General features: G+C 39.1%; 1 protein-coding gene across 4 annotated transcripts in view; it reads right to left on the minus strand.

Annotated features, from left to right (window-relative positions):
- IQGAP2 (IQ motif containing GTPase activating protein 2) overlaps positions 1 to 24,750 on the minus strand; it is a 331,348-nt gene that overhangs the window by 12,944 nt on the left and 293,654 nt on the right. For all 4 annotated transcript variants that reach the window (XM_011996387.1, XM_011996395.1, XM_011996408.1 and 1 more), the window contains 8 exons: positions 23,066 to 23,290; positions 21,747 to 21,887; positions 21,303 to 21,387; positions 20,633 to 20,865; positions 18,007 to 18,139; positions 12,110 to 12,212; positions 11,405 to 11,546; positions 1,654 to 1,741 (listed from right to left, as the gene is read on the minus strand). In XM_011996387.1, the coding sequence (XP_011851777.1) occupies positions 1,654 to 1,741; positions 11,405 to 11,546; positions 12,110 to 12,212; positions 18,007 to 18,139; positions 20,633 to 20,865; positions 21,303 to 21,387; positions 21,747 to 21,887; positions 23,066 to 23,290 (1,150 nt within the window). The remainder of the gene's footprint in view (positions 1 to 1,653; positions 1,742 to 11,404; positions 11,547 to 12,109; positions 12,213 to 18,006; positions 18,140 to 20,632; positions 20,866 to 21,302; positions 21,388 to 21,746; positions 21,888 to 23,065; positions 23,291 to 24,750) is intronic.

The raw sequence follows: 24,750 nt of genomic DNA on the forward strand, positions 1-24,750 counted from the left end.
AACCCTGAATGTTCAGAACCCAGCTAAACTCTTACACATCAGCCATGTTTATGGAGAGTCCTGAACTAAACCAACAGAGGCAGTCAGAGAGCTCTATTCTTAAAAGGGAATCACAAACCAGCAACTCTGAAAAACCTGCAAAGTTTCTTTGAGCAAAGGGAATAAGATAGCATATCATAAATTCCCAGACAAACGATGAGTAAATGAATAAATGAAGGAACACTCTTTGGATAGTCTGTAAAAGGAAACAGTAATAAAAAGAGACTATTGGTCTTCCCATTTCATTGTACGAGACAATTGACTGACTCAATAGATGAAGTCTAAGGAAACGACTATTAGTTAGGCACAGTAATGTCAGACATAGGACAGGTAGGTCAACATTATTGACACAGGAACATTATTACCAGGTTAGCAGTAAATAACAAAAGCAGCAGCCAACATTGTTGAGCACTTAATATACGCCAGATACGAATGTACCCATTTAACATGTTTTAACTCACTTAATCCTGCCTGTGAACTGGGTACTATTATTAATCCCATTTTACAGTTGAGGAAACTGCGACACAGCAATGCTTCTAAGTGCGCAGAGTTACACACCTAGGAGGTGCAGAGGTATACTTGATCTCAGAAGTCTGTGTTCTCAGTCACTTACTCATGACACATTTAGGGGAAAATGAAAAATAGTAAGAAGTAAAAGTCTTTTATACGAACCTAGTGTAATATTTTACCCATATTGTTGAAAACATATTCACACATTAACAAACACGTGATTTGAAGTTTAGTTTTATATTTTTTATTAAAAATTTTTAAAAGTTAGAGATGAGGGTCTCACTGTTGTCCAGTCTAGTGTTGAACTCCTGGGCTCAAGCGATCTACACACCTCAGCCTTCCAAAGTACTGGGATTACAGACATGAGCCACCATGCCCAGCCTTTTATATTTTTTAAATTAAAAACCATTACAAGGATTCCTTGGCAATCAATTAAATTAAGAATGATCCAGGAAAATTATGTATAGCTCTGCTAAGAAGTAGTTAATTAAATAATTAACTTTTGTTTAGGGAGTGGCAATTATTGGTACTAAAATAACAACTTTAAATTTATTTTAGAATGAACAATGACACATTTTCAAAGATGTTAATAAAAAGCTAAATGCAAGATTGTTGTGAAACCTTACTTACGCTAACATAATGATGCTTTGACCCAGTGGACTCAATAGTTTCTTCTGGAGCATTTGGAAAACATCTTTAACATGTGAGATGCTTATTTGTTTCAAGTTAGTAAATACATAAAATTGGAAAGATATTTTTCAATATCCTGTCAGCTAGAATTCTCTCAACTGACTTACTTGCCCATCTACTGTGTGATAAATACTATGATGAACATTTCCACGCTTTGAAAAACCCAGAACTATCATCCTAGGTTAAGACAAAAGTATATTCGGCATGAATTTGGCGCTGTATTTTCTATTTCATCCCCATTGATACTTCATACAGGTTTATATATGGCTGAACTCAGTTTACTACAGTAATAGATAAAATTCCTTACTTCCAGACCATGTCAGATACAGTTTCTCTGAGATAATAAACATTTGGCATAAAGATTTACTAAGAAAATCAACTCCTATTATTATTTTACACTTAAAGCCAAATTACCTGTTGCGCAGTGGCTGGTGTCTCTAAGATTTCTGTCAATGTGTTCCCTGGCTGGTTCCGGATCACATCAATTATCAGCTTCTTGGTCCTTAAAACAGAGAAAGAGACAGACTTTCAGACTGTAGTCCTTATGCACAAAAATCTGTTTCTCCTAAGAGAGTGCACAAACACATACAATACTGAAGCTTCAAAGATAATACCTTAAAATAAAACATTCTTGCAGATATTCACCAGGCCTGTGGTAAGACTCTTCAAAGTTTATGAATGCTTGATAATCAAAGTCTGGGCTTTATGTGCTTGATGTTGTAGGATTATACTGTCAGTAACATGGGCACAAGTATATCACAAGATTTCCTCTCTAAATACCTTTCCTTCTTTTTTAGACCGAGACTACTTTTTGATGGGCAGGGGAACAAGTGCTACTGATATGGCCTGCTACTGCAGAGTGCAGGAATGTATCCAATATTCTCCTTTCCTGACGTTAATAGCACCTAGACTTCTGAGCTGGCTTAATACCTCATAAGCCTTTAGGAGCCAGACCAACTGTCCTGCTATCAGAAAGCTATGAAAGAGTTTGAAGACCAGTGGCAGCAAACGTCCAGTGTGAGCTGTGGAGGCTTGGGCTGTCAGCTGGCATAGCGGCGAGGAGGATGGTGTTTAAGGGCCTGAGCAACTAACAAATAGGGTTAGGTCCTCACCTTCAGGTAGAATAGAATAGAAGAGCTTGTCAGTAAATAGTAAAGAGCTGGAAAATTCTGGAAGTACGAAAACCATATGTTCTCTCATAGGTGTTTTTTATGGCAATTGGCCACCCCTTCCTAGTGAGGGATCATGTTATGTAATTATGTAAAAAGGTTTTAACACAAAAGATAAAGGGTCAAGTTTGTTCACTTTTACATAAGGTGGAAACAGTATTATTGGAAAATAAAAAAAATATAAAAAGAAAAAAAGGGCCAGGCGCAGTGGCTCACTCCTGCAATCCCAGCATTTTGGGAGGCCGAGGTGGGCGAATCACCTGAGGTCAGGAGTTCCAGACCAGCCTGGCCAACATGGCAAAATCCCGTCCCTACTAAGAATACAAAAATTAGCTGGGCATAGTGGCATGTGCCTGTAATTCCAGGTGCTCAGGAGGCCTAGGTGTGAGAATTGCTTAAACCCAGGAGGCAGAGGTTGCAGTAAGCTGAAAACGTGCCACTGCACTCCAGCCTGGGTGACAGAGTGAGACTCCATCTCAGATAGCTAGCTAGATAGATAAATAGAAAGAAAAGAAAGGAAGAAAAGGAAACACAGACAAATGTTTGTTTAAATTATACATACACTGGTCTAATTGACGTCTGAAGTTTCACTTTTACTGTAGTCCCGTTATTTCAAAGTCATTACATGATATCACTGAATGACTAATTTTTCTTCCTAAACTCTAGCAGGAAATGTTCATGTAGCATGAAATTTAGAAATGAAAATAAAATTTTCACATTTTGAAGGATATAGGCAACTACTCCCAAATGACAGAGAAACCTTCCAAGTTAATTACAAATATATTACTTTTGAAAATAGGATAAAATCCAATAAGCCATCTGTAAACATCATTTTTCCCATTTCCTATTTATCAGAAGTCTGTGTGAAAAGAACAATCACAATGTGTCTTCCTTGCCTCCCTTCCCCCTGGCCTTTGGAGAACCATTTCCTCTGGCCCCACGACCCTTTGCTGCTGGGGATTTATAGGCTGTCTGGGAATGCACAGCTAAATACTCCACGGAGAGTCAAAGGTGGGCTCACAGCTAATTACAGCCACGTGGGGGATGGCATATTTCCTAAGGCGGCTGTGGCTGAGAAAGCCATGTATCCTTTCCTTCCTACACACCACCTTCCTCCAGCCATCATCATCAACATATTAAACAGGAACGCTGAGTTAAAAATAAAAGCTTTGGGTGATTTAAAAAGTGTAAATATAGTAACTTTCTTATTTGAAATAGCATTCTCAGAACTAATTGTGATATACAGTTTCTAGGGAACTTCCAGTTCTTTAGAGAAGCTGTGTAATGACCAAATGACTGGAGTCACTAAAACGTGCCCCACCAAAGACAAAGAATGTTTATTTGCTCAGGAGTTGCTGGAGGACAAACTGCTCACACAGCCTGTTTCTCTTGGGCTTCTACTGTACATCAGGCCTGTGGAATTCATTGCCAAAGTTCTACCTCAGACGTAAGTAACCATCCAGTCCTATGACAGGGAACCCACCTCCCTCCCACTACAGTGTGTCTAGTGCTTAAGGACAATGGGGATGGACAGATTTAAAACCAAATCTGTCTTGGCTTGGACTCTTGTTGCATATTAGCCATGTGGATGTGTGCAAGTTATATAATCCTTGTGGGTTTTGTTTTTTCATTTATAATACAGGAGTCTCTCAGGACTGAGGCAAGGATTGGATGAAAAGATCTAAAGTCTTCTGTGAGGTCTGGCACATGGTAAGCACTCACATGGTCCTTAAAGCTGTGCTGCCCATGATGGCCACCACTGGCCACAGGTGACACTTGAGCACTTGAGACATGGCTAGTACAAACTGAGATGTGCTGTGTGAAACACACACTGGATTCTGAAGATGTTGTATGAAACAAAGAATGTACAATATCTCATCCATTTTTTACATTTATTATATATTTAAATATTTTTGCATATATTTGGTTAAATAAAATATATTATTAGAATCAATTTCATCTATTTCTTTTTAAAATGAGGCTTCTAGAAAACTTAAAATTACATGTGGCTTATATTAAATTTCTTTGGGAGAGTACAATATTGGCACATTCCATTCTCAAACAGGAGCTCACTCTAGAGGCCTGCCTTCCAGGGCCACCCAGTCATGGAACCTGGTTAGTCACAGGACTGTGGCCCGGAGGGAGACCTTTGAAAAACAATCCAATCCCTGATTGTACAAATGTGGCAACTAAAACCTAAGAGACTAGAGCTGCAGGAAACAAGTCCAATTCCCTTTCCAAATCAGCAGCTTCTGAAAAACCTACAGAGAAATGCCAAGACTGTGTCCCTCTATCCCCTCTTCTACCATATTTCCTTTTTCCAAGTGAAACCGCTCAGTCCCTTAAAGCTCCTCACAATGACATCTGCAAAGAGCTCACAGTCCTGCTCACATTCCAGTTGCCAATGACCTTAACATGCATTCCCCTTCCCACCCCAGTCCAAATATAACATTCTGGATATGGTCTGACCAGCATAAATCAACTGCTTAGAGTATTGGCATTGGGGCTCTTCAAATATGTAAGACAGGTTGATCCAAACCACGGGTCTTGCCCTCCTTTAATGAGGAGGTATCTAATTTTGAAAAAGAATTAAGAAAAAAAGAGAAAGAAATACACCAGGGAGTTTATTCATCATAGCTGTGCTCAAATTCCACTGTAGATAAATGAGCCCATATGGCGCTTGTAAGCTGGTGTGGCCTCTTGGGTTTGGCCACTCCATTCATATGGCATCTATTATTACCAGTAGCATTCCTGAAGCTCCCCCTCTGTCATCTGCTTCTAGTGTGCCCAAGGTTGAAAAGGAATCAGTGTTTGTGGAAACTAAGGAATACTTTCAATATTTAAAATCCTAACAACATAATTTACATTATTAGCTCCAGATCTCAAATATCACCTTAGCCATTTAGTGCTCCTGCTAGTTTGGACCAAAAAACAAGGAAATCTTTCAGCTGGGATCATGGGACCTAAACTTAATCATGTGATAGGAAATTCTTAAGAGATGACAATTTAAGAACTCAAGCAGCTAAGTATGATTAAAAACCACAAATATTGCCTTCTACTTAAACGCACATACTTTTGTGGGAAACTAAGCTTAATTAAGGCCAGAAGGATCACATATTTTAAGTTGCATCATAAGTTATAATGAAAGGTTGACAATTGCATGGTTCTATATAATTTATATGGTATTAATTATAATTTCATGTGATCATCATAGCCCTTCCTTTTCTGTCTCCTCTACATTATGGAGGAGAAACCGATGGCAAGGCCACTTGCTGAGTTCCATGGTTAATAAGCGATAGATTGAGGTTATCACCCTATGTCATCCTAAGACCCCTCGACTAGGTTTTAGGATTCCTAGACCAGGTTTCTTCTTCTTCTTCTTCTTCTTTTTTTTTTTTTTAAATATCCCTGTGCTTGGTAGTATTATAAAAATAGCAATAGCCCAAACTGAGGTTCTCTATTCTATAAACATACACAAGGAAAAAAGAAATAAATGTTTCTTCCTACTCTGATATGTGCCCTTTGTCCCTCCTCTTTGTCCTGGAAAAATACTCCAGCCTGCATTACTCAGTAACTGCTCAGCTAATAATTCTCATTATTTATTCTAAGATTCTTAAGAATGCAAAGAACAATGACATTGCCCTGGACAAGTTGTAAAAGTTTATTATCGAGAGTGTAGGCCCTGGAGGATTTAAAATCATGTGGGTTTGAATCTCTGCTCCACTTAGTAACGGTATTACCCAGGAAAAGGTTTATATTTGTTCTGTGCCTGGTTTCCTCATCTGTAAAATATTGATAATAACCTCCACTCTCTTGGGGTTGCTGAGAATATTACATACATATTTTACACATTTATTTTAATATATATACGCACATGTTATTCTTTTTCTCTCTTTACAGATTATGTGCCCCTTTTTCAAAATGCTTGGGCCCAAAAGTGTTTCAGACTTTTTATCTTTTCAGATTTTGGAATATTTGCATTATATACTTTACTGGTTCAGCATCCTAAATCCGAAAAATTCAAAATGCTCCAACGAGCATTTCCTTTGAGCAGTGTCAGCTCTCAAAAGGTCTGGCATTCTGGAGCACTTCGCATTTGGTGTGTGTGTGCATATGCACACACACATAGAGTATATAAAAACTGTCTCTGGTCCATGGTAAGCACTACATAGGTGTTTGCTATTATCATCATCTTCATCCTCATCTAATGAGTAAGAATTATGAGACTAGCATGGAATTAAATTTACAAGCATAAGGATTAACAATGCCTCAAATTCTGCTACTGTGGGGGCCCCCATGAAGATGAGCTACTCATGACTGGAAAGCTAGTGACATTGTAATTAAACTTAAGGGCATTTCTGAAAGTTAAGAACACAATCTGTTTAACAAAAAAGCAGAATAGGTTTTTGATAGAGAAAAGCTAGGTATTTTCACATCCCAGTTGCTCTGCATTTCATGTCTATCCACTTCATAACTTATAAAAGTCACTGTCTTAGTTAAATTTGGTTCTCTAATGAATCTCAAGAACTACATCTTATGCTTGAGTTACAAATTTGGTTTATTAGCTTGGAAAAAAATCATTCTCATGAGGGTGTTCAAGTCAATATTTTAAAGGAGTGGTCCCCAATCTTTTTGGCACCAGGGACAGGTTTTGTGGAAGACAATTTTTCCATGGACAGTGTGGGGTATGATTTCAGGAGGATGATTCAAGTACATTACATTTATCCTGCACTTTATTTCTATTATTGCATTGTAATATATAATGAAATAATTATATAACTCACCATAATACAGAATAAGTAGATGTCCTGAGCTTGTTTTCCTGCAACTAGCCAGTCCCATCTGTGGATGATGGAAGACAGTGACAGATCATCAGGCATTAGATTCTCATAAGGAGTGTGCAACCTAGATCCCTTGCATGTGCAGTTCACAATAGGGCTCACACTCCTATAAGAATCTAATGCTGCCACTGATCTGATAGGCGGTGGAGCTCAGGTATTAATGCCAGCGATGGGGAGCAGCTGTATATACAGAGGAAGCTTCACTTGCTCCCCTCCTGCTGTGCGGCCTGGTTCGTAACAGGCCATGGACTGATACTGGTACTTCTAGACTTTAGTTTCCCTGCCTTAAAGAAAAAGACTCAGTTTTCAGGTTCCCTGTCAATGCTGCACTTTGTAATTATCTGTTAGTATCAAGATTTTTCAAATATGTACTTTAAAGGAAACATATTTAGAAGCAGGGCTTGACTAAAATCATAGAGCTAATTCTATTGAATCTTTTGGGCAATACCTACATTTCACTTTCAGGGATGGCTAACCAGTCAGTGTTGATTTCAGTTTGTTACCTACATTGATCACTGGGCTGCTTAGTAAAGTGGCTGGCCAACAGTAAGATCTCACAGTATGCCAAGAGGAAGGCCTTTGAGCATAAAAGACTTAGGGCCTCTATTAAAACACTGACCTCAAGCCTTTTTCACATAAATGGAAAAGTAGATCCTAAAATTCACATATAACTGCAAGAGACCTATTCAACTGCAAGACTAAAACAATCTTGGAAAAGAAGAAAGAAGTTGGAGGACTTCCCTATTTCAAAACTCACTACAAAGCTACAGTGAGCAATATGGTGTGGCACTAGTACAAGGATAGACATATAAGTGAATGGAGTAGAACTGAGAATCCAGATATAAAACCATACATGCATGGTCAATTAGTTTTTGACAAGGGTGCCTAGACCATTCCATGGAGAAAGAATAGTCTCTTTAACTAATGGTGCTAGGACAACTGGACATCCACATGCAAAAGAATGAAGGTGGGGCCAGGTGCAGTGGCTCACGCCTGTAATCCCAGCACTTTGGGAGGCTGAGGTGGGCGGATCACGAGGTCAGGAGACCGAGACCATCCTGGCTGACACAATGAAACCCCGCCTCTACTAAAAACACAAAAAATTAGCTGGGCATGGTGGCGGGTGCCTGTAGTCCCAGCTACTCAGGAGGCTGAGGCAGGAAAATGGAATGAACCCAGGAGACAGAGCTTGCAGTGAGCCAATATCGTGCCACTGCACTCCAGCCTGGGTGACAGAGCGAGACACCGTCTCAAACAAACAACAACAACAACAAAAAGGAATGAAGGTGGACACCTGTCTCACACCACATGCAAAAATTAACTCAAAAAGGGTTAATAGACCTAACTGTAAAGGCTAAAACTATAGAACCTTTAGAAGAAAACATTAGGGTAAATCTCACAAGCAACGACAACAACAACAAAAAAAACAGATAAACTGGACTTCATCAAAATTAAAAAAAAAAACACACTTGTGCAGAAAAGGACATTATCAAGAGAGTAAAAGAGAACCCACAGAAGGGGCAAAAATATTTGCAAATCATATATCTGATAAGGGTCCAGTACCCGGAATATATAAACAACTCTTACAACTGAGGAACAAAACCACAAACAACCTAATTTTAAAATGGGCAAAGGACTTAAACAGACATTTCTCCAAAAAGAATACATAAATACACAAGTGGATGACAAACATGGAAGGATCCTCAACATTTTTGGTCATTGGAAAAGTACAAACCAAAACCACAGTGAGATACGACTTCATATCTTCAGGCAAAAGTTCAAAGACATAGAGTGCGGACTAGTGGTTGCTAGGGGCTGGGCAGCAGCGGGGAATGGGGAATGACTCCTTAATGCGTACAGGGTTCACATCTGATAAAAATGTTCTGGAACTAGACGACAGTGATGGTTGCACACTGTGAATGTACTAAATGCATGTATGCTTTAAAATGGCTGAAATGGTAAGTTTTATGTGTATTTTACCACAATAAAAAATAAACCCACTGCTGGCTCTATATAGTGTGGTGATTAAAGAAGTGGATAGTGTTTGTTTCCAACACACACTGGGGACGGGGCGAGAGCCACACAAGGGCCGAGGCTGGGTAATGGGTAAGACAAACAGGACAACGTCCCAGGTTTCCCAGGCTAAGACACATTGCTTCCAGACAGGCCTGACTTTTATGGTTTTATCTTTAAAATGTGATTTCCTAGAATTTGCGGAATCATTGAGACTGGTGCTCAGGAATAAGTATAAATATATATGATATTCAGATGATCTGATACTTTGAACTACTCAAATTGTGATTCTCAGACATCATGCAGACATTTGAGTTGACTGCATTTAGAAAATAATGTTGAAATAGCAGACAAAACTAATCAAGAAAAAATTTCTTCCCATTACTTTTAAAGGACAAAGCTTATGAGATCATGGGATACTTGCCCTAATTTCATTTACATGGCAAAACCACACAATCTGTATTTCCAGTTATCTTTATAATTGGCACTTGTTCAGAGGAACCCAGGGTGGAGACTTTCTCCCCCTTTCTCTCCTGCCCTGTCCTGAACTGTCTCCCTGAAAGTTTGATCTGCCTTGGTAATCTGTAGTCAAAAAGAACTGCCCTCAACTCTTGTGAGGCCAAGGGTAAGTCCTAGTCCTGCAACTTGGTCACGGTCCTACTGTCGAGCTGTGCTCTCCACCCCTGTAAGACAGAGGCTGTTACCAGCTTGCCCACTGTTGTATCCCAGTTTCAAGCCCAGTGCATGAACACAGAGTAGGTAGACAAGCATTGACCAAATGCTGCATGACCAAATGGAGCCTCAGATGATCTGAGGACAAAATCAACAAGCCTAAGAGAAGAACATATCAACACAGCACAGTGAAGAAGTTCTTCCTGTTGTTTTCATAGATGATTGAATGTTTAAAAAAAAAAATTAAGTGGAGATGAATGCTGTTTTCATTCACATTTCAAGCACGCTTCAGCACATCAGTGGCAGGAGAGAAAGCTCTTGCCACAAATAAAAACAACCTCAGAACTCAGGACAGGTAGCTTGGAAGTAATATGTGAAGTATTGTTTCAACACACACTTGTTCCCTTTTGTCCTCATTTTTCCACTTCCAGTTTCCATCTCACCCCAATACAAAACTGTTCTAATGTACTGATACGCACTCTCGGGTCTGTATAAGTTCTTGAAAACTGCATTGCTTGGTCAGCGTGTGCTTCTGATTTATGGTGTTGTATCATGAATCTCATTCTCTTTCTTACTCTGTGTGTAAAGGATGGATGTGGAATATCCTTGATTCTTTGATGGAGAAAAGATAGTATTATTTAAAGTGTGAATGCTTCACTTGAAGTCTTTGGTGGCAGGAAGTAGGGTACAAATAAAGTCAAAGCTGGTAAACATATCCAGGATCAGTTTAATAGGAAGGAAGGCCAATAAATCAGATGCTATCATAATGTCTTATCGTAGGTATGTGTTTTTACATGACTCTATACTGGAAATTAACGTTGGTTAACTGGATTTCCTTACTAATCTTCTGGCCACTCTGTAATAGATATTTCTCTTCAGTTACCTAAGGACTTATGTAAACTGAGTTAATCATTTCTCAAAGGAAAAAAATCAAATTACTACATGGAAAACTAAAAACCAAGGAAGGTGTTGTAAACTATTGTAATATTTAATTCCTTCCTAAATTCTACAGTCTATTATCCCTTGATTAGATGTTTGATGGATATACATAATAGATTTCAACGTTCACAAACTTTTTTTTTTTGAGACTGAGTCTTGCTCTTTTGCCAGGCTGAAGTATAGTGGCACGATCTCCACTCACTGCAACCTCTGCGTCCTGGGTTTAAGCAATTCTCCTGCCTCAGCTTCCCGAGTAGCTGGGACTACAGGCATGCATCACCACGCGCAGCTAATTTTTATATTTTTAGTAGAGATGGGGTTTCTCCATGTTGGCCAGGATGGTCTCAATCTCTTGACCTCGTGATCCGCCTATCTCAGCCTCCCAAAGCGCTGAGATTACAGGCGTGAGTCACCATGCCTGGCCAATGTTCACATACTTTTAAATAAATTAGTTGGGATTTAGCCTTATTTGAATTTGCATGGTTTAAGATGTGCATTTGGAGACATGTGCCCTTTAATCCCCAAACTTACTTTATCATGAGGCTTCGGCTATCTATAGCTTCACCGTCCTCTATGTCATATTTGCTTGCCAAGACAAGAGAAATCTCGGTCTTTGAAAGCTGACTTAATGTATTTGCCTTGTTAGGGTCATTGGGGTCAACTGCTCCTTCTCCTGTAAGGAAAAAATCCTAGTGTTATTTTTACAATTCACTCTTTGTGATGATGGCACCAATAACGTAACATAAAAGTTCTGTGGGAAAGACAGGCTCAGTAATTAAATGGGAGATCATGGTCTTCACAAAACCCACATTCTACTATAGCTAAAGTGGCTTTTAAAATATCGATTGAAAAATTAAAATGACATGGGACATAGGTATTTCAAATACAAACAAATTACTAAAAAGGATAACTGTTAATAAAATTATTTCTCATTTTCTAATAAATTTGGTTCTTTAACGATGCCTTCTTTCTGTATAATACAGGTTGACAATTCCTTTTTTACATATCTGGAGCTTACCTTCAAAAATACTGAATTATTTTATAATCCCGGACTCTATCAATTATAGAACACTCACTGTAGGAAGGGGCAAGTGTAGTTGTTATTCTTTAAATATGCTTAAACATTCAATTCCAAAAGAAATTGTTTTATCTAGGATAGGAAAACCAACCAACCAACCAACCAACCAACCCAATTAAACAAAAACCAAGGGATAGGTAGAAGGAACAAGCTCTTACCAAGAAAAGATTCCACGGTTGGCACCTCTCCCAGCGACCCCAGCAATTCACTCAGTAAGTCATTTTTTTCAGGGGCAATTGCATCCTGGTGTTCCAACAGGAGCTTTATGTAGAAAGCAACACACACACAAAGAAAAAAGTAAATTCTCAACTGTACCATATTTATATGAAATTTTTCATAATGTCCTCCTCATACTATTTAAATCTTAAACACAAGTATGACATTTATAAAAATCAGAGACATAGAGACAGTTTTTATTGTATCTTAGAGGGAAGTACCTACTGTACATCAAGAAATTGTAGCAAGAAACATGTTCATAAACCCTTTTTCAGCAAGGTCTGCCAAGGAGTAGCCTTCTACTACCTGATCTCTGTGCTTCGCTCTTCCTCCATAGAAAAAGTCAAAGTTGGGGGAAAGAGTCCAGAATGAGGCAGGTCTTTCAGCTAACGTTGGTAACAAACTGGAAGGGCATTTACATTTCTATGCAGTAATCAAACACTACAGTCATTTTCTTCTTAATCACTACTATTAGCTGTTTCAATCTGTCTTGCAATGAAGATCTCTCCTGGGTAAGGACGTAAGAGACCTAGATGTCCTGAGTGGTTTCCCCTTTCCTGATCCTAAGAAGGCCCAAAGATGAGTAACATCTGTTGGGGTGTCTTGCCAGGTCTTAGAGGAAACAGCGTTAACTCCTGAGGGGTAGCAGCACTTGGGGGAAACCATGAAGGACAACACATCTGGTTCTTGTTTTTTTAAAAATTTAAACAAATTTTAACGGAGTTGGTTTAATTGTTACAACCTTATACACGAACAGCAACACATCTGTTTTTGCTCGCATTTCTAATTACATTGAAACAACATTTCCAAAGTATGGAACTAGTAATCCTGGAGACAGGAGGTACATTTGTTGTTCTGAGCAACTATTTTTATAAAATCCTGCACCATAATGAAAAGCTAGTTCCTTTTCCATTTTCAATCTTTTTTCCAACAGCTTTACCAAAATGAATTCAGATACATCAAATCCACTCACTTAAAATGTACGATGGAATGGCTTCTAGTGTATTCACAGAGCTGTGCAACCATTACCACCCTCTGACTGTAGAACAGTTTCACTACCCTAAAAGAAACCGTGTACCCATTGGTAATCACTCTCCATTATGTCTTCTTTCTATTCCCTGGAAACCACAAATATACCTCTATGAATTTGACTACTCTAGGTACCTTATATAAGCGGTATTTGTCTTTTTGTGACTGGCTCATTTCAATTAGCATAAGGTCCTCAAGGTTCCTCCGTGTTGTAGCATGTATCAGAATTTCCTTCTTTTTAAAGCTGAATAATATCGTATTGTATGAATATAACGCATTTTATCCATTCATCTAGTGATAGACGCTTGGCTGTTGTGAACAATACTGCTATGAACATGAGTGAACAAGTAACTCTTTGACTCTGCTTTCAATTTTCTGTGGGTATACTTCCAGAAGTGGAACTGTTAGATTATGAGGTAATTCTATGTTTCATTTTTTTAAATCGATCGTGCCGCCATACTCCAGCCTCTATGTTTAAATTTTTGATGAACCACCATACTGTTTCCACAGCAGCCGCATCATTTTACATTCCCACCAACAGGGTGCAAGGGTTACATTTTCTTCACATCCTTCTCAACACTTATTTTCTGTTTTTTTTTTTTGGTTGTTCTTCTTGTTTTGTTTTGATATTAATCATCCTACTGGGTGTGAGTGGTATATCCTTGCAGTTTCGGTTTTGATTTCTCTAATTATTAGTGATGCTGACCATCTGTATACTTCTCTGGAAAAACATCTGTTCAAGTCCTTTGTTCATATTATAATTGGGTTGTTTTGTTGTCGATTTGTAGGAATTCTTTATATATTCTAGATATTAACCCTTTACCAGACATGTGATTTACAAATATTTTCTCCCATTCCATAGGTTATCTTTTCACTCAGTTGATTGTGTCCTTTGATGTGTAATTGTCCAATTTTTAAATTGGATTATGTTTCTATCATTGAGTTGTAGGATTTCTTTATATATTCTGGATATAAGTCCCCAGTCAAATACATTATTTACAATTATTTTCTTTCATTCTCTTGGCTGTCTTCTCAATTTTTTTTTTTTTTTGAGACAAATTCTCGTTCTGTTGCCCAGGCTGGAGTGGTTCACTGCAACCTCCACCTCCCAGGCTTAAGTGACTCTCATGCCTCAGCCTTCCAACTAGCTGGGATTACAGGCATGTGTCACCACACCTGGTTAATTTTTGTATTTTTTAGTAGAGACAGGGTTTCTCCATGTTGGCGAGGCTGGTCTTGAACTCCTGGCCTCAAGTGATCCACCTGCCTCAGCCTCCCAATATGCTGGGATTACAGGTGTAAGCCACTGCACCTGGATGACTTTTTTTTTTTTTTTTTAATGAGACAAGGTCTCACTCTGTCACCTAGGGTACAATGGCATGATCATGGCTCACTGCAGCCTCAAACTCCTGGCTTTAAGGGATCCTCCTGTTTAATTCTCTCGAGTAGCTAGGACTACAGGAATGCACCACTACACCCAGCTAATTTTTTTTCCTTTTCTGCAGAGATGGGGCTCACTATGTTGCTCAGGCTGGTCTCGAACTCCTGGCCTCAAGCAATCCTCCCGCTTTGGCCTCCCAAAGTACCAGGATTACAAGTGTCAGCCACCATGCCTAGCCTCAATTTCTTGATATTTCTGTTTATAGCTCAAAAGTTTTCAATTTTGATGAAATCTAGTTTATTTCCTTCCTTTGCTGCTTGCGTGTTTGGTGTCAAATCTAAGAAACTACTGCCTAATCCAAGGTCACAAAGATTTACTCCTATATCTTATTTCAAAGAGATCTATAGTTTTAGCTCTTCCATCTATGTCCATGACCCATTATGAGTTCACTTTTTGTATAGAGCGGAAGGAAGGGGCACAACTACATTCTTTGGCATTTGAATTTCCAGCTGTCCCAGCACCATTTGAAGACACTATTTTCCCATTGAACTTAGTCCCTTGTCAAAATGAATTGACCATAAATGTGATGGCTTATTTCTAGACTCTTGATTCTATCCCGTTGGTCTTTATGCCTAACCTTATGTCAGCATAGCACTGTCTTGATTACTGCCTTTTCCATTCTCTTCTCATCTTTAAGATCAGCGAAGGACAGAGTATCTGTTTAATGCTAAATTTTTCTTAACATTTCCCTGACACATGCAGGGTTGTTAACAAAGAGAGAACACACCTCAGATGCATAACTTCAAGGCAAGGAAGTGACTGTATCCAACTATTTTGTTTTCACTATTCTTATTTTCTTCTAAAGTTTCTGTGTATGGGAAAGCAGGCTAGTTTTTCACTATAGTAGAGGTACTTTGTTTTAAAGCAAATAAATTATGTGTTGTTTTTAAAAAGGTGAGTTGATTTAAAGAAAGGCATTAAATAAATAATAGAGGTGATACAAAGACTGGGCAAAATCTGGAAAGGCGGTACATATGATGTTTTGGAGGGAAAATTAAGAGACAAGAACAAAATATGCAAGATGGATAAATTTATGTTCTTGTTCTCTGATGAGACAGGGCAACTGATTTGGCTGTTTTCTTTGAAAATGATTTAGGTGGTCAGCTTCTACCTTTTATTCTGACAAAATTTCCTAGTAATTTCTTTTTAAAGCGCTTATTTTGAAGTTCTTACATCTTCCTTAGAGAAAGGGGCAAGCACATGGCCACAGGCTTGGCAAATCCTGCTACTGCTGTGCTTGTGTCTGCACACAGACGCCTCCACACAGAAGGCAGACAGTAAACAGGACAGTCTTCCTATGAAATTACACAATTTCCCCACATTACATCTGCTTCCAACCTAACACAGGAAGGAATTCCAAATCGGTCACAAGCTCTCTTTCCCAGGATTGAATTCTGTTTTCAATTCTTGTTAACAAAAGAAGAGACTATTTCTCCCTAAAGACTTCTAAGACTTCTAAATTAATACGGTAACATTTTCTCTCTGCTACTCTCAGGAAAGAATCTCTCACTCTAAACAAGTACTCCCCACCATTTTTCTTGCATGTGAATATTGCATTCAGCAAATGTGCACCCAAGATGTGCACATTCTTTGAAGACAGATAATGTACCATAAAAACAGACAAATGGGTCATTGCTCAAATATAAACAAGTCTGTCCAATAGATAATTATTTTCGTAAGTAATGCATTGCTAGATTGCTGGACAGTTTTCCTTGTAATTTAGGGTGTTTATATATAGAGAAAAGAAGGATAGCCTATTCATTTAATCAGTACGTATTGATAGCTTGATGTAAATGTCAGGGAAGTTCCCTGTTCCAATCCTGAAAGAAGAAAATCAATACTAGATTCAATCTTTCCTTCAAACCTACATTCAAGCTTTAGTTTCTTAGAAGAGCTTAATAATAGACTGAAATTTTAAGCAGCTAACCTGCCACTTGTTAGTATGTCTGGTTTGATGGGGGCTGGAGCACAACCTTTGAGAACGTGTATTTATTACGCTTTCCCCTTAGTTGTCTGTATAATCCAAAGTTGGATGCATCCTTAACTGAAGCATCTAGAACTCGAATGTCCATCTGAATCCTCTGGGATCTTGTTAGAATGCAGGTTCTAATTTGGGAGGTCCAGGGTGCATTGCTAATATATCGCCAGGACCTTGCTTTAACTCATAAGGTCTGAAACTATTCTTGAAAAGGTTACCTTTTAAAAACCAAGATTTTTCAGGAAAGAAGTTCCAATTGATCTTAAAAACAAAACAATGTAAACCCCTCAATGATTAGCTTTTTTAAAATTTTAATGTTTGCAAAGCCATCTAAAGCCTCCCAATTCCTTCCCCATGCCACTGAGAACAGTGCCCTGCACCCAACAGGTACTTAATAGATGCTAATGGCTGACAGCAGTGATGTCTGCATGCAAACCAGATGTAGATGTCATGCCACAGCACATGATGTGAAAAACCGCCTGCTTCCAAGAAATGGCGGTTTCCAGAACAATGGAAGTGATTCTTCGCAGAAGGCTACCACCATTGGGTGATAGTTTCTTGTTTTCTTTGCATAGCCTGTTTACTGCCTCTCTATGTTAAAACATTAGAATAAAAAGAATATTCTCATTTCCCTCAGAAAATTACTGGAAAAACTGAGAGGGTTCCTGGAAGAGGGGAGAGACAGGGTGTGGGTTGAAATAGCATGGCTTTGGCTGATGAGAACACCATAGCCTGTCCCTGCCTGGGGCTTAAACTGCACATTTACAATCTGGCTTTATTTTTATTATTTATTATTATTATTTTTTGAGGCAGGGTCTCGCTCCATTGCCCAGGCTGGAGTGCAGTGGTATCATCATAGATCGCTGCAGCCTCAGATTCCTGAGCTCATGTGATCCTCCCACCTCAGCCTCCTAAGTAGCTGTGACTACAGGCATGTACCACTAAACCTGGCTAATTTAAAAAAATTTTTTGTAGAGATGAGGGTCTCACTATGTTGCTTAGGCTAGTCTCAAACTCGTGGGCTCAAGCGATCCTCCTGCCTCAGTCTCCCAAAGTGTTGGGATTACAGGCATAAGCCACCATCCCAGTCACAATCTGGCTTTGTAAATGGATTATGCCAAAAGTACACTTTCTTTTCTGGGGAGAAGTTTTATTAATACATAGGAGTCAGGGAATAAATATATCATGTAAAAATAGAATTTTATTGTTTGGGAGAAGGAGTTTTATTACTGTATAAGAGTCATGGAATAAATAATTGAGGGATTTTTAGGGTTAAGAATATGAGTATTAGCACATGTGTACAATAAGTCCTGTAGAGATTAAACATTTTCAAGATAACAGATGCCTAAACCATAGGTCCATTGCTAAGACGCCTCCCCAGCCCCACTTACTGAATGTGTGCTGATGATTTCTTCTATTGAAATATAAATGACTGGTTTGCTGACTGTCACCAGGTCTGTGTATTTGTCCATATTAAACTTCTCTTCTGGTTCAGGGACATTACATGCTTCTTTGAAATATTTCCTAATAAAGGGGGAAAAAGTCTTAAGATAGACTCAAATGTGTGCATTAAACAGTTTCATCAAAATAGCTAGGAAAATTTGAATGATGACATGTACTTTGTTCCCAACTCAAACCTTGAGAGGACGTGTTACGGCTTCTTTCAGGCTGGCTCCTGGCTGTCAGAGCTGCATCCATGTTTCTGGATATTGGACCCAGCTCCTCAAACAGGACTGGAGAGAGTGGCAAGGGCCTCAGGCCCTGTTTGTGACTTAGTGATATAGTGACCTATGCACAGGTCATCTTAAAAATGTTACTTTAAAAATGGTCCCTGAAACTTAAAATAAAAAGTCAAAAATGATAATTCTTGATCTAAGAATCAAGTCTCTGTGAGGACTACAATAGAAAAAACAATTAGTCAAATTTGCTGCTTTAAACAGCACAAGCTCTTGGGCCTGCATCACCCTAATCACCCTTCAGAGCTTCTGTTACCAGTTTGACAAAAATGAGATTAAGTCTACTCTTCTTTGTTGCTGCAAATATCTGCTGGCTGATGGAAAGACTGTTAAGGCTAGACATCCAGACACATAACATGTCCCAGTACTCAGACCCTAAAAAATCCATTTTAAGCTATAGCAAGTTTTGACAGAGATCAAGAAAAGTGAGACATGCTGTGATCACAGTTCAGTAGTTCTATGTATTTTTTGCCTAAACAAGTCTTGTGCAGGTCGAATATATATTTTATTCTATAAAGTTGCAAATGTTTCATATGCCTGAAATCATTGTTGGTATCTCTCCTATGGGCACCAGGGTCTTATGTACCAGAAATGACCTCTGCTTTCCTAGCCAGAGGCTGGGGGAGGTTAAACAGCAGAGCCCCGTTGTGGGGAGCATGTTCCCATGTGACAATCAGTTTTCCTATGCTGCTTTGGTTATAATTTTTTGTAGATTTCTGAGAAATACAAAGGATAAATATGAGTGGAAGAAAGGACAAGTTTAGAAGAGGCTCACTTCTTTGGTCTTGGTTTTTTTTTTTTTTAAATAAAGAATAGCTGGGAACATAAATGACTGATAGGAATAACAGCAGTTAAAAGTTCATGAGAAATGTGGGAAATGGATATTACTTTGTGTGTGTGTATGTGTGACAGCATCTCACCCTGTCACCTGGGCTGGAATACAGTGGCACAAACACGGCTCACTGCAGCCTCAACGTCCCGGGCTCAAGTGATCCTCCCATCTCAGCCTCCTGAGTAGTTGGGACTACAGGTGCGTGCCACCACACCTGGATAATTTTTTAAATTTTTTTGTAGAGATGAGGTCTCCCTATGTTGCCCAGCCTGGATATTACTTTTTTAGTCGGTGAGAAGAATGAAAAAATTGCAGCTTGAAAAATCAACACTTTCTGTAGTAAGAGGATTTGGGATAATTTTCTCACAAAAGACCACAAATTCTAAATAGAAATGAGTACTCATGAACTACCTTTGTTTTCAGATAAGTCACTCACCCAGAGGGAGACTGAGGAATAGGAAATAAGTTTCCAAGTGAGGATTTAAAAGAGGCAAAATTGATGTTATACTTCTATGGCCTGTTGATTAAACGGCAGACATGAGAACAAACATGACAAGAGGAAAGTGCTTCCTCAGAGCTCTAGGAGGAGTGAATCTGACTACCAGACTCATGCCTTTCTTGTTAATGATTAGTGATATAACTTGGAAACACAAATCAATAGAATTAAATCTTCTTAAATGTGTCATTAAGAAAGGCTTGAAAATAGAACAGAACATATTCACATACACAATCATCAACAAATATAAAATCTGGGCTTTCCTAACCTTTCAAAATCAAGTATTCCATTTCCTACTACAGCCGTCCCTTGGTATGTTTGGGGGATTGGTTCCAGGACCCCCACACACACCAAAATTTGTGCATAGTCAAGTTTGAAATTGGCCTTGTGGAACCATGTATGTGAAAAGTCATCTGTCTGTATATGTGGGTTTTGCATCCCATGAATACTGTATTTTCTCTCTGTCTTTGGTTGAAAAAATCCATATATAAACAGACCCGAGCACTTCAAACCTGTGTTAATCAAGGGTCAAACGTATTTGATGTAGATAAGGCAAGTTCTTCCTCATAGGAAAACTTTTTAAAAATGATTCCTCTCTTCTTAAGTTGAAAAAAGCAGAAATCTGCTATTTTGATTTTTAAATTCTAGGTACTAGAAGCCTGTAGCCTACAAGGAAGAACAAGCATTCCATTTTGTCAGCAGCAGAAATAATACGCACAGAAAAGACTCAGTGTAATGGGAGTGCAGCAGTTGGGGTGGGATAGGATCGCCAGGCAGAGGCAATCTTGCCTGCACTTCCCTCTCTCCTCTTTCCCCGAGTGGTTGGTAGAAGAAATGCTTGTAACCACCTGGGGTTCCTGTCTTCCATGCCCACTTTAGCTCTGGGCACAGAGCACATATTATTCTTGCCTACCATTCTTGCATGTTTCTCTAAAACTAACGGCCCCTCTCACCTGAATTCCTGATACGTCTCTGATAAATAATTGTTCATAGATGAGAGATGTTCATTTTCTCCTTCAAACAGCTTGTTGGAGGCTGCATGCTGAAGAACCTTGGCCACCGATCCTAAGTTTCTCCTTTGGTCAGAATTTATCTGACCTCCAGCTGTCATGTCGATGATATCAAAGCCATCTGGAGCTACAATGGCTGGATTCATGTACCGATAGTACAGGAGGTTTCCAACAATCTGGAGTGATGTAGAAGTGCAAGACCATTTTTAAGAAAGAAAACTCAAGAGTTCTAGTTTAGTTTTTTTTTTTTAAGATATATATTCCCTACGTTTCCCAAGAGAAAGCAGATCATTTTCTGATGTAAATCCTAACAAGGAGTTAAGTAAAGGCAATGAATACAATCGCACATTATTAATAGCATAATTTGCAAAGTTGTTTTTGATGAAAAAATGCTCATTGCCCCCAAAATGCTCTAATACAAGAATTTCAATAATGTCTAGGATCTCCAAATTAACCTCAGCTTAATCAATTATCTTGAGAGTCATTAGAAACAGAAGACCTGCAGCTTTTTATAAATAATTACACATGGGGAACATTCTCACAAAGTTATATGTTGGTAATTTTGATTCAAACCCCAGGAGAAGCTATGGTGAGATTACCCTTGAAAATCTACCTTTAATAGCTCATCTTCTGTTGCATCGGGGAATTTCTCATGGATCGAATTCTTCAGTACTTTGGCTATATACCTCAATCCATAACTACATATAAAACAGATGACAAAAGAAAATAATGGAAAAAAGGCGGAGTGAGGAAAAAACACACAGCAATTGTTCCAGTCAACTTCAGCTGAGTAGTTTTTCTAAAAATTAAACGTAAGATGAGATGGTAATGGAATCACAGGACTTCCACTGATGATAATAACTGAGCTGTGTTTGCTACTGAAGTATTGCCCCTTCTTTACAGAACACTCAGGATTTAAAAGGTAAATGTAGCAATCTTTTAAAATAGTAAACACAGTATAAGGGAAAACTGCTGTCTTCACTACAGGGGCTTATTTTACATCGTATTCCAAGAACTTCCAGGAAAGAATGTTAAACTTGCTGCAAGTACAACTTACGGCAGTAGATCAAGGGAAGAAATGATAGAATTCAGGACTTTGTCGGTGACCCTTCTCAGGTTCTCAATGGAAGCCTCCAGTTTATTTTTCACTTCTGGGTATGTTAAAGCTTGTTCTGTGGTCACATCATAAGGCAACTTGCTGAAAACACAAAGGCTTTAAATTAACTGGAGGCTTAGGTACAAGCATTAATTTTTCCTGCCAAGTTGGTTCTATAGTCAAGCTTTGTATAGTGGATTGGACTTTGCCCGCTGGCACCAGTAACAAAATGTTTAGTAAATGAGGGGAGGCTCCACCCTCACAGAGGGTACCTTCTGCAACTTGGAGCAGGAAGGACTTGAGGCTGTCCCTCTGGGCTCTTCTGGCAAAATAATAGGCAGACCCAGGTAATTTAGACTCAGCTAAGTTTCTTTTAATTATAAAAAGCAAATGTTCATTACAGAAAAATAAAATCACATATCATCTAAAACAATACCAAAGCAGACAACCAATTTTCATACCTTAGGGCATAACTGTCCAAATCCTCCTCTGTGCATGTATGTCTATGGGCCTCACGTGTTGATGAGTATAATGCAATTTGTGTATATAGACATTCTATACAGATCCTGTGTGGTGTATGCAATGAGCATTCTTTTCCCAGAAAAATGGGTTATTGCACCTAACTCCAACTGGAAAATATACCATGAACTTTTTCTGTGCCAAGAAATGTATATCTACACCACCATTCCAAATACTTATTCCATTATGTGCTATACCAACATTTATTTAACAAATTCCTCAACGCTAAATATTTTGACTTTTCCTGACTTTTTATTATTACAAATAGTACTGTGACAACCAGCCACATAATTACAAAATTCTCTGTGTACACTTTATTTCACAGACATCCTTTTACAGGAAACAAGAAGCTAGGATTGCTTAAATCTACAAACCACCACTTGGAATAAGCCAGTCCAACCTGGATTGTTAAACCTTACACAGTAAAGTTACTTGATTGGTAACTGTAAAGAAAGTATGTATTATCAGGTGAAGAGAGAGTCTGCACCATCTCTAGGTCGAGGTTTAGAAATACACAAAGAAAACAAACAAGGGAGAGAATTATGGAAGTTGTGGCATTGGGGATCACCTGGCTCTGAAATCTGAAAATACCTTTTAGTATCAAGACGTAATTTGCATGGATATGTTAAAGGGAGGTAACATTTTGGATTGACAATTGACTATGTACTGTTTGCCTAACAAAGTTTAAGGGCGTAAATAAATACACATGTGAAAATATCAAAAAGCACAGCAGAAGACCAACACCTTCCTGACTCTATTACCTGGCCTCTCCAGTCTGTGTTTCTAGTTGGTTCACCCAAGCCTTGTACACCTCTACAGGGTTCGTGTTGATAATCAGTGACTTGTCCTCGATGATCTCTTTCACCACTGCAGCCAGGAGTTGGCGCAGGGTGTTCTGTCCCCGGGCACCTCTATTGAAGCTGACGACCATCTTGATGACTGTAGGGTTACCAGTAACTATGTCCTGTACCTGGTCCACCTTCGATCTAAAAAAGCCCAAGACAAAACAAAATGGTTTGCTTCTATGGATACAGTTTTTTTTTTTTTTTTTTTTGAGACAGTCTTGCTCTGTCACCCAGGCTAGAGTGCAGAGGTGTGATCTTGGTTCACTGAAACTTCCACTTCCCAGGTTCAAGCAGTTCTCCTGCCTCAGCCTCCTGAGTAGCTGGGACTACAGGTGTGTGCCACCATATGCCTGGGGCTAATTTTTGTATTTTAAGATGGGGTTTCACCATGTTGGCCAGGCTGGTCTTGAACTCCTGATCTCAGGTGATCCGCCTGCCTTGGCCTCCCAAAGTGCTGAAAATACAGACATGAGCCATGGCACTGGGCCTGGATACAGTTTTAAACAATGTATCTTCCCTCTGGAAGACAAGGACTTCATGGAATTATACTTTTCTTTATGAAAATCTAAGTTGGTGTGCTTCAAAAACAAGCAATCATTTATAAGGTGTATATTTCTTTTTTCTTTTTGAGACAGAGTCTCACTCTATTGCCCAGGCAGTGGTGTGATCTTGGCTCACTGCAACCTCCTCCTCCAGGGTTCAAGCAATTCTCCTGTCTCAACCTCCTGAGTAGCTGGGATTACAGGCATGCGCCACCATGCCCAGCTAATTTTTGTATTTTCAGAGAGATGGAGTTTCACCATTGTTGGCCAGGCTGGTCCCAACTCTGACCTCAAATGATCTACCCGCCTTGGTCTCCCAAAGTGCTGGGATTACAGGTATGAGCCACTGTTCCCAGTCTATAAGGTGTATGTTTCTTAGATGAGCAATTTGAGGATCTGAAAATAAAGTCACAGCCTCAATTTCAATCTAGAAGGCAGGTATGAGCTGAAAATGGACCAGGACTAACAATACTGGGTGATACTGTACAAGTATCATGCCCCTGTAGTTATCAAATTTCAAAAACAACTTTCTTGATTGAATGAACTGTTTTCACTTTTTCAAATCCCACTCAAAGCTGCAATACAGCTTCTAGCCACATCAGATGGCTGAGAGAGCTTTTCTTGATTTATGGTTGCTGATTCTTTGGGCCTCTCTCCTCTCTTCCTTCCCTTTCTCTTCTCCCTCTTGACCACTTTCTCTCTCTCTTCCACCTCCTTCCCCTTTAGAGCCTGACAGTGCCTGGTTCTTATCTTATCCAGTCATTCCTTTTTATTTCCTTTGCTGGCTCCTCTTCTCACCTTTAAATGCTATTTTTGTTTATTTTTTGACTAACTGTAGGTGCTTGTAAGGCAAATGAGGGTGAATCAATGCCCAGACAAAAGAATAACTGGTCTACCAGAGTCCAACCAAAACCCACGTTCTCCCCTCAGACCTCATGTGCATGCACAGCTTCACCCGCCATCTCTCTGGGACCTATCCCCCTGAAGTCAGGAGTTCGAGATCAGCCTGGCCAACATGGTGAAACCTCTTCTCTACTAAAAATACAAAAATTAGCTGGG

This window comes from Mandrillus leucophaeus, unplaced genomic scaffold (assembly GCF_000951045.1).
Source record: "Mandrillus leucophaeus isolate KB7577 unplaced genomic scaffold, Mleu.le_1.0 Scaffold114, whole genome shotgun sequence".
In the NCBI taxonomy this organism is placed as follows: domain Eukaryota; kingdom Metazoa; phylum Chordata; class Mammalia; order Primates; family Cercopithecidae; genus Mandrillus; species Mandrillus leucophaeus.